This window comes from Mycteria americana, chromosome 7, assembly GCF_035582795.1.
Source record: "Mycteria americana isolate JAX WOST 10 ecotype Jacksonville Zoo and Gardens chromosome 7, USCA_MyAme_1.0, whole genome shotgun sequence".
Taxonomy (NCBI): domain Eukaryota; kingdom Metazoa; phylum Chordata; class Aves; order Ciconiiformes; family Ciconiidae; genus Mycteria; species Mycteria americana.
The window spans coordinates 12,382,737-12,393,490 of NC_134371.1; the positions used below are offsets into that span (position 1 = coordinate 12,382,737).

The following is a 10,754-nucleotide window of genomic DNA, read 5'->3' on the forward strand; positions in this document are numbered from 1 at the left end:
AGTGGCTGTGAACTCATCCACAGATTTGTAATGAGGAAGTGAAGGGGACAGTAGCTGAACACACTTCCAAATACTTCATTCCCTCCATTCCTGTTAGCACAGAGGACATACAGAAGGTCTGAAGCTCTTTGTGGAAGATGCCAACCATTCTGAAATTCTCTTTCCAGCCAAACTGAAAACATATAGGAGAGCTGTAAGTTAAGCACAACTCCCACACAGATGGCTTTAAAAGTCACACAGGTATTAAAGTTTTTTAGCAAATGGGTAAAAAGCCAGACTGCAGCAGGTTAATCAGGAAAGGTAAACACACTAAACTCTCCAGGACACCCTCAAGAGCATATGTACCACCCCACCCAAACTTGAAGTGCTTCAGTATGTCAGACTAATGACTGGTAACTATTTACAAAAGACTGTTTTCAGGACTCTTTGCCATACTGGTCTTCATTCGTGTGTTGCCTATTAATTTTCTTTGCGTTTCTCCTTCACTGATAAAGTAAACATTCTCCAACAGCGAGTATGTACTGCGGATCCCATATGGTCTGAAAAGCATACTGCAAAAATAACCTCTCAGATCCAAAACTTTCATACGAGACAGGCCTCAAGTAACCTTTATGAAAAATCCAACCCAACTCAACCTCCAAGGCACGTAACAGATCTACGCATTAAGGCTAACCTGCATAGATTCAATACCATGACAGTCCCTGTACTTGTAACAAAGCACAGAACTTGTCCAAATAAAAAATAATTAGGCCCAAAATAATTCAGGCCCACCCAATCATGTAGTTATTTCTTTTTAATCAGAGTATGGAATTGTTGCCTTCAGGAAAGTCTACCACAAGGAAAAAGAGTAACTTCTGGAAAATAAAACTCCACAAAGATCTTTCTATTATTCAATGAAAGTCTAATGCAACACAAAGCACAAAATAACAAAGAAAATACCTGGAACTCACAGTGGGAGATAAGCCTAACTTTCTCCTTACTTCAATCCACAAATAGTAAGTGTGGAATTACAGATTAAAATAAGTCAAGAGGAAAAGTCATTTTAGGAACCCAGCTGGGCTCATACAAATCCCTACTGATAAAGTGAACACAGAAAGTCAAGTGAAAAAATGAATGCAAGGGAGTTGGGAACCTAAGTTCTATTTAGTGAACTGATTTTTAAAAGGCACATATTTCAAGCACCATCAGCATCTAATGGGATTCAGTGCCAAAATTTTTTTTTATAGGACCTAAGTCACTTACACACTTAAGTGGGGATGAACAGCTTACCCAAAAATGCAACACATCAGAGAGTCATACTTAAATTAACACATACTTATTCAGGAGATACCAATATGTACTATTTTAGGAGTTTAAACAGGACGAGTGAATAGTGAATGAATCAGACAGTCATCAGAATAACTGAATGAGATTTGAAATCTGGAAGATGCAGATCGGCACAAGCAGGTATGGGAAAGGAATCTGAGGAAACTTACTTTCATCGTAACTAAAAATAGAAAGCTGGTATGCACTTTGTACAGAGTTCTCCACTTGTTTTTACTGTATTTCAGGACAGAATAGACTTAAAATACAAATCCTACTACTAGGCCCCCTCCCATTTCTAGTACATGCCTATGCTCAACTCTACTGACCTCAAGCAGTGTAGCAATAACTATCACCAAGATAGGGGTCTGGATTTCAAAGGACTTTTTGCCACGCATCACTAGTTTCCCTGTCATTGCAGGCATACTTTCCACTACTATTATAGCCCCTAATAATCTTACCGAATATCCTTACCACATCTCAGCATTTACCTTTGTTGCACTGTCCATTCTCCTTCTGTTGTACGAGTAGGAGCAGTTCAGGAAAATGTGTGTCCTTTCAGTACGTGTTTCTTCCAGAGACGCAGAATGAGAAATTCAACCCTGGCAAACCCAACCAAGCCAAATATTCCTATTGTCCCAGGCAACAGCCAATGCCTGATGCTTCACAGGAGAGCAAGAATAAACGAATCAATAATAAATACATAAAAATCTCATAAGTGCATAATGTACAATGTTGCATGGAGACTTGAGACTTTTTGCTGACTTTTAAAGATACTAGATTCAGCCCTGAAGTATAAGATATGGTAAGTCCAGTCTAAATGTATTAACATCAAAATCAAAAGTCAAACTGCTGATTTTACATAAAATATATGTAAATGTTTTAGGGCAAGTGATATTTTATACCCAAGAAATATTCAGGGCTCAATTAGGATCCAGTCCATTACCCCATAAAGAGGAATAAGCAGAGAAAATTTTTTTCAACTGTTCTATGCCAGACTCCCACATAACCATCCGTAACATGGAATTGAAAGCAGTGTTTTGATCACTGCTCCCCATCCTGGCAAATGGACAGGAATGGAACAGAAGGAATATAATTTCCAGCTCATCATTCATTACCACCATGGCAAGATGCTGCTTTAGAATAAAGATAGATATACCAGGAAAAGGACTTTCAACTTCTCCTGTTAGGAAAAAAAAAAAAAAAAAAAAAAAAAGCCAGAACAAAGCCTCCAGTTCAGTTCTCTCTACCTTGCCTTTAACTGTATTGATCAAAAATGGAGAAGATAATTTGTCATATAGCTAGTTAGTTTGCAAATTAGGCCTGACAACACAGCTTAAACACTATTGTTAGAAAAACAATACCGTCTGAAGCACAAGCCATTTAGTAAAACAATAATTTCTGGAACCCTTAAAAGCCCTGGTAAACTTTCAGCTAGTCCCTGAAATGGCTAATTAAGAAGACTAACAGCTTTACACATGCTAAGAAAGAAGTCAGGTCAGGTCGGTGCCTTGGGGTATCCTGTACTTTTATACATGGAAGCAAAGAATGGTCATATGATAAATATTCAGGTTCATATACATTGTCTTTACATAGCTTTTTCAAAAGTTTTTTTTGAATGTGGACTATAAACAATGTTTCCTATCATAAAAACACTGAACTGCAACATTACTGCAATTCTGCAATAAATCTTAGCAGCATACTCTTCCAATAAATTATACTACCTCTTTATAGTAATTCTAATTATCTCCAAAGTGTTTTCTCAAAAGGATACAAATAAAGTGAGAAGCCGGGGAGTCTGTCTGGCTTTGAGAGTCAGAGTTAGGAACTTTTCCAATCTTGACCTTAAATCCAGTGTCCAAGAATCCTTGTGAAAAGAAAAACAAATGATGACAGTTGTTCACCAAATATGTATGCAATGCTGAAAGTACTGTTTGGATCACAGCAACCTTCCACTAGTAAACAAAGCAGCCAGCATTGTATTGAAAAGAGTTTCCCTTCACTGTTACTGAAGTGAATGTGTTTACTAGCTAACATACAAGTGTACAGAAGTTAGAAGAGAGTTCAGTATTATTCCTAGACAAGAGTTCTAAAAACACAATGTAGCTTTATTTCACGTGTAAAACTATCATATAGTGTTGGTGCCTTGTATGCACATGCAGCAACTGCCCCTAAATTAGAAGTATCTTTAAAATATAAGCAACTTGAGAATTCATATTCATCTTCATGTTTAGATGAATATGAATTTTAGATTTATTAAATAGAGTACAAAATGAATAATTTTCAATTGTTCAGTTTTCAAAAAGTAATCACTGTAGTCATCTTTCACTCCTAACAAGATCTGAGAACTGTAAATTTTGTCAATAACTATTGCAAGGGTTATGACATGACATCAGTGATCAGGGTACAACATTTCTAAAATAAGGATTTGGAGAAAAACAGCTCACGTACAAAAAATAGACCAACATATCAGCCACTAACGGGAATTCTGTCTTCTGCCTGACATAGTGTCTCATAAGCACAAGAAAATAACAGTTAAGGAAAAAAGCCAAACTACATGTAAGAATTCACTGAATACTCATTTCTTCTATTTCAAACCTTCAGTTAAGCTAGTTTCTGCTTGATGAAAAGCTAGCCATGAGATGAAAAAGCAGTATCTTCCAACAAGCAGCAGGAGCTTCCTAAATTTACTGCTGTATATGTATATGTTGCAAGCTGTTCTCGCAGCTCAGATTTGCCCTTATTTCACCATGTTGGAGAGCATACAGAATTTACTTGCTGCATTTACCAGTTCAGTATCGAGATAGTGGTGCACCACAGTACGCTGTATATTACCAAAGAAACCATGTCTCCTACAGAGAGGAGTGTATATTATTTTTCAAGATGTATTACACAAACAGACAGGAACTCCAGCTATATAAAGCATCAGACGCCTGAGAAAAAAAAAATATGCCGTAAGAACACTGCTTAGCAGACTAGTGACTCATTGCTGTTCTTTCTCAAACGTAAAACAATCTGTGTTTCAACACTAACATGGAATGAGCTGTACAATTCCCACAAGAAAATATGAGTGACTGTGGACTAAGAGCTTGGACACTGGGTTACTATGAATAAACCTGAGGATCTCGTCTTAGATAAGGCATTCAAAAAAAAAAAAAGCTGCTAAGTATAATTAAAAAAGAGTAGTCATAGCCCATCTCTAAGGTCAACCAATATATCTCTTAATTTATAGCTAGTCCCAAAGGAAAATGGCAGTATATGCCTTTTTTTGGTGTTAAACTGGAGCTCCTCATCAGCTGATACATCCAAAGTCAGACCTAGGGCAAGTATCACACAAGCTTTGATTTGATATCAAAAAAGGTGTGGCAGCAACGCAGGCTGAGGATATCTCCTCCCACCATAATAACAGCCTGCAGCTCCTTAGATAAGCCAGCACAACTGTCCATGTGGTAGGATGGTGAAGCATTTCAAGCATATAACCCTGCAAAATATTATACATATTTTACAAACAAATTTGTGTATGTGCGTGTGCATGTGTGTACATGGGAGCTGTATACACACGCATTCACAGGCAATAGAGCAGATCAGTTCCTTGACCCAGTCCAAGTGCAACCACATAACCAGCCACTTCCAGCAAACAAAGAAGTTAAGGCACAGTTCCACCGCAGGAACAAGCTGTCAGCAGGTGGAATGGCGGCTGTACCCTCCCCACAGGAATTACCACCCATACTTTGGAACATCAAACCACAACTCTGGGCATCATCTTCTAACCATCCACCTGCATGGTGCCCACAAAGCAGTCAATGTAAGGGTGTTTTATTACCCCTTCATCAATAGAATAACTGTAGATCATCATCATATTGAAAATGCACCTGCAAATGAGATCTATTTTGAAGTTCAAGCACACTAAGTTTTACACTCTATTCTCACCTTGCACATGCAAGCCTAAGAACTGAACTCTGAAACAGCCATTCAAAGGCAAAGGCTAAAACATATTTAACAAAAAAATTAACTAGGAAAAACGCCTGCAGCATGAGTCACCAAACCACTAAGCACAGCTATGCTTTTCCAGCGTTTTTTATTTTTAGGAGTGGGGAAGAATCTCAAAACACAGACAATGGTGACTCATTTTCTGTTACAGGAGGATAACTTACAAACTTGACTTTCTCTTTTCCACATTAAATGAAACTGCTTCAGTCTCTTATGCCTAGCTATCATGTTTTAAATCCAGCTATATATACACAGATAGTGGGGCTGGGCAACAACCATAAAGTAAGCGGACTTAAACTACTATATAGCGATTCCCAGAAGCATGCGTATTTCAGGGTTGTGTGGAAGGTAGCAATTCTTATTTATTGACACAAAGCTGGCGTACCATTTAGGACTCAAGCAAATATAAAATACATTTAAGATGGTACTCTGTTATTGATAGCACTCTCACAACCCTTCCTCCATCAAATATATGTTCTTCTATGATTGTATAGTTTCTGTTAAAGGAAACAATAAAAGCGATTACCAAACTAAATATCATTCAATATCTATCACCCCATGAGAAAAATCATCATAAATACCATCTCTGCAAAATAGATACTTACCTGGAAAAGTTCTTTAAATGAAGGATGTACCATGGGGTTTGGAACAAAAGGCAAAGCATAGAAGGGAAGAAACTCTGTAGTCTGGCTCAGTGCAGCTCCTTTTGTTTCCAGGTATGCCTTAAAACAATAAATCCTTTCCTCAAGTTCAGCTTTGTCCTAGGAAATAAAGCAGCATATCTATTTAGAAAACTACCACTCTGAATGCACTGTAAAGCTGGCAAATATAAGCAGAGACCTAAATACATTAATATCAAGTTTGAAATCCCAGAATATCTGTTATCTAAACAGCAACATTTATTTAACTAGAGAGCATTATATCTTGTTTTCACCACTGCAGTTTTCACCATGTTGTTATTTGTGTTGTCCAGGTTCAACAAAAGTAGAGAGGGACAATTGCTTTTTGAATGTAAATTATTCCTGTCTACTTCAGGCTAGATTTCTAAAGCAGAGTGCCATTTCCACACTCAGGGCAGAGAGGAAACACCTATTTAGACATGCTTTATTTCAGTGATAAGTGCAGAACTGTAAAGTCCACTCACATAGCACCAGGAAGGGGAGCTGGCACACAGACAGACCAAAAGCTCCTTAGAAGCTAGAAAACACACTGAAGGCATCCAAATACTCCTGTAGCAGCCGACAGGTGTAAGGCAGGAGCTATTAAGCCCTGGCTGATCTGGCCGACTCCAGGCTACTTAAATGTCTCTTCATCATAAAAGTCACATGTAACAGAGATTTTATTTTATGACAGCTTGGAATTATAGTTTTCAATATGATATATTGAGCTGGTCAAGATTCAGCTTCCTCATTTTATCAGAAATGTTTATATTTCAACACATAGCTTTAGTCCAAACTGGAAGCAAAACAAGTGTTTTAAGAATCTCCTATGGACTACAATTAGAGGTGTGAAAGTATCAGCATGCTGCTATTTTCCATGGTAAAATACTTCCGGAGCTCCAAGATAAGGACATCTCCAAATTCCATCTCTGTACTTCACAATACAAGGGGTCTGGTTCAACTAAAATGCAGACTGCAGTCCAAAACCTGGATACATATTCTGGGAATTCTTCTTACTAAACATCCCATCCTCATCAAATAAATGAAATAAATGACAAACAAATGAAGTAAAACAAACAAAAACAATTTGAAGTTTGAATTGTGAACTAAACTTACAGGCTTTCCCATAGAGTGTTTTAAGAGGTAGGTGGCAAAGTGGATGTGAAGATAGAACTCCAGCTTCTGAGCAACCGGTTCATTGTCCCGGACTGAAGACGAAATATGCTCCTCCCAGAGCTGGAAGAAAACTTTCTGCTCACCATTTTCAAATGCTGTAAGCAGATCTTTCTGCAAAGGGGAAAAGCATTCAGTGAAAAACGAAACACAGAAGAGCTACATTTTTTTCAACAATAGGTTAGTGAATGAAGAATTCAAGTGCCATCTGAACACTCTGAATGAAAAGTTTTATCCAAAATCTCTCACCATTCAATGACCACCTAAATATTCTTCCTCCCCCTGTCTTTAATATCTTTGAGAGCCTGCATCAACCATCAATACAAGAAGTAAAGCCCAAATTTTCAAGCATGTCAATCTGAGGACCCACCTTTACCATAAGGGAAAAATACATGCCTACGGTGTGTGAAAATCAGTCTTATCAAAGTGTGGCAAGCTAAAAACCTAAAATAGTGTGAACCAAAACTACTGTCTCGGGTTCAAAAGAACCAGAGTTCTGCAAAACAACCCCAAACTTGAAGGTTCCTGCACTCCGAGAAGACTGCTAGCAGACTTCTTCAAATAATCAAGAATCTGTTCAGCCAGTTCAGATAATCTCACTGCTGTAATAATTCCATGGTGGTTAGTGGCCTTTAACTATTTTTAGTATTACTCAAACTAAGTGTAAATGATGCATTACCTGAACAGGCAAAGCTTTTGAATCTCTTGAGGAAACACCTGCTGGTTTAGGTAGTGGCTTCCCTTTTATTTTACATTCCTTTGTAAATACTTTCAGTGTTTCTTCAAATTCAGCAAAATCCAAATACTACAAGACAAAAACATACAGAAACAATATTTTTTTAGATTATTAATGTCTCATTGAGTGACCCATGAATTGCCAAAGTCCTTTAAAGTTTCTCTGTAGCAGGGTCCATAAATGCCAAAGACTGCACAGCAACAAACCAAGAACGGGTACCTCATGTGGTAGGAAAATACCGTCTCTCAACTAAATTTCCTCCTGCATTCTAGAGAATAGTACTGACAATCAAGCACATCCTCTGAAAGAATGATGCCCCTCAATTTAGCCAGTAATTTCATTCAACCAAAGAAGAAAAAGAACTAAAATCCATTAATGCTATACCTTGGTTGAAGAAACAAGTAAATAACTTCCTTGCAAATAATGTTCTCAGAGGGCACAACTCTTAAGTGTGACTCTCATCTCCACAGCAGCAGTCAGACAGCTTGAATTCTAAGCCAGGTCACTCATCTGAAGCTGTGCAAGCCAAATTAATTAACAACTAATCAAGCACTATTCTTCTGAGCAAGAGATAAACAGCGCTGCCTCTTCCTCCCACAATGTACAGTCACTATATTACACACAACCTTCCCCTCCTCCCCCCATCTCAGGCGTCTTAGTTATTGGTTGCTGAGGCAAGACATCACATTTCATTTTGCAAACTTGATTGGGATGCCCAGCGTTGCCACAGAGAACAGGAATCGTTTACTTTCTTCACTGTTAACATAAACAGTATAGTAGCGATTAAGTACTTAAACCTCTTTTTAGATTTGTCTTCTGAGATCCACAAAAAGATTTAAGTTGTGTATGATTTTTGCCATTTGGTAGACTCTTTAGGCAGGAAGTAACTGTCCAGGCTTTCAACAGACAGCCTGGTGAAAGCTGGGTACAGTGACAGCTGACTGCTGCTCTTGATCACCCCTCCGCAGCACTGGCATCTGTAGAACCCTGCAATAGGTTGGGTCACACAAGCACACAAGGCAGTGTGGTTAGGTTGTTTTGGTTTTCACTTGGGGCTCTAAACTAGGCTACCAACACAGCGTTGATCAAAGGAATGAGGCAGTAACAAGAAGCAGAGATCACAGTTTGCGTTCTTGTTCCAAATCATAAATATCCCATTTTAGCCAATTCATCCAGAAGGCTGAAGCACAGACTACCAGAGAGGCACCTACCCTTGAAAGTTTGTCTCTCACTGTCTTTTTCACAGGACCGTTTCACACTTTAGAATATCTTCTGATGACCTCTTATGGGCAATATGGGTAGAGGGATGCCTAGCTGGAAAATCCTGCTTCGGCATTAAACCACAGAGATCAGCAGTCTCAGGACTTCAGCCTGGGCTTTGTCAGCTCTAGGGTTTTTATATGCCTCTGTGATTTTATACACATATGGAATGAGGTAGCAGCTAAGCAATCACCATTAAAGATCTCACCGTTATCACAGGTTGGACCTGAGCCCCAAAGCTGTCTGTGGATCTAACCAACTTAACTGTTCCTTTAATGAAAGCCTCATTTGCAATGAACAATAGATAGTTCTAGATTGATTTGATGTTTGACTGCTGGCATTTAGTGGACATTAAGCCCTTTGAATCTACAGAGCATGACAGGAGTCAATACGATTTCAGGGTATAGCAAACACTTGGCCAGTTAAATAACTCCAGAATTTAGACCACAGTTACAATACCTGGCTCTGAATACAAGCATTATGAAGTTTTGTGTTGCTCATATCAACCAAAAAAAAAAAAAAAAATCGAGAAAACCAACCTCTCTCACTAGTCCAAGTAACTCAGCTTCATAAGCTAGAACGTCACCCATCGCTAAGCGTTACTGCTACGTCTCATCACTGATACACCTAGAAAATTGTAAAGAAGGGGGGTGTTACAGACAGCACAGCAGTTCACAGGGCCCCGCCACACACAGCCCATTAGCAGTCTCATCTCCAAACAAATCGCATGAGAAAGATATGCCCCCCCAGTAAGGCACCTCCAGAGAAGTTCCGAAGCCGGTCTTCGCCGACCCCAACCGCTGTTCTCGCCAGGCCGCGGGGCGGTCACACCGGCTCTTCACGCAGCAGCCCGCGGGCGCGGCCCACCGCCCCCCCACCGCGGGCCGCGGCGTTGCGGCCGCCCCCTCAGGGCCGAGAGCATGCGGCCCTACCAGCTCCTGAGCCAACCGGAGCGGAAGGAAGAGAGCAAACCCCGAGTGCCACCGGCATCACCGCGGCGCGGCCTACCTACCCCGCGGCCCCGCGGCGCCGCCGCCGCCGCCGCCTCCTGTCGCCTTGGCAACCGCAGCCTCTCGCCGCGCCGCGCCCCCTCCCGCCGCACATGATCCCTCTCAGCCAATCCCAGGCCGGGAAGGGAGCGTCACGTGACGGGGGTTCCCCACCGTGCCGGCGGGCAGCGCCCCCTGGAGCGCGGGAGGGGAGCTGCAGCTTCCCGCGGGTTGTGGTGGAGAGTCGCTTTTTGCGGGTCCCCGCTCTCTGACGTAACTTGATGAGAGTTTGGGGTCACGTTCATTTTTTAAAATGCTCCGCCGTCTTAACATATGTTTTTGTACCCCCTTGCCATCCTGGGCAGGCCAGAAGTCTAAAAGCGCACCACAGTGTGTGCTTGTCCATAGGCCCGTAGTTTTCAGCTGCACAATTACATGATTTCTTAATTACAGTCACTACAGCCATCCGGCAGTATTTGCCCCCACCACACCTGCCACCGAGCACTGTGCTCTCTGAGGGGATGGAAACGCTGGGAGTAATTCCCGCTGTGGTTAAAGCAGCCCGTGGCCAAGGCCGCCTGCTCCCCTTACCTCACAGCTTGGAAGGTTCGTCTGAAAAAGATATCGGGCAAAAACAGGCAGGGC

At 40.7% G+C, this 10,754-nt stretch overlaps 1 protein-coding gene across 7 annotated transcripts in view; it reads right to left on the reverse strand.

The window, feature by feature from the left end:
• ARMC9 (armadillo repeat containing 9) overlaps positions 1–10,207 on the reverse strand; it is a 69,140-nt gene extending 58,933 nt beyond the window's left edge. For 3 of the 7 annotated variants that reach the window (XM_075507063.1, XM_075507064.1, XM_075507065.1), the window contains exons 1-7: positions 9,879–10,119; positions 9,660–9,747; positions 7,804–7,929; positions 7,068–7,238; positions 5,898–6,053; positions 3,077–3,169; positions 1,794–1,818 (exon numbers count right to left, since the gene is read on the reverse strand). In XM_075507063.1, the coding sequence (XP_075363178.1) occupies positions 1,794–1,818; positions 3,077–3,169; positions 5,898–6,053; positions 7,068–7,238; positions 7,804–7,929; positions 9,660–9,710 (622 nt within the window). In that variant the 5' untranslated portion in view covers positions 9,711–9,747; positions 9,879–10,119. The other 4 variants (XM_075507060.1, XM_075507061.1, XM_075507062.1 and 1 more) reach the window with 4 other exon arrangements.
• Between the last annotated feature and the right edge of the window lie 547 nt (positions 10,208–10,754).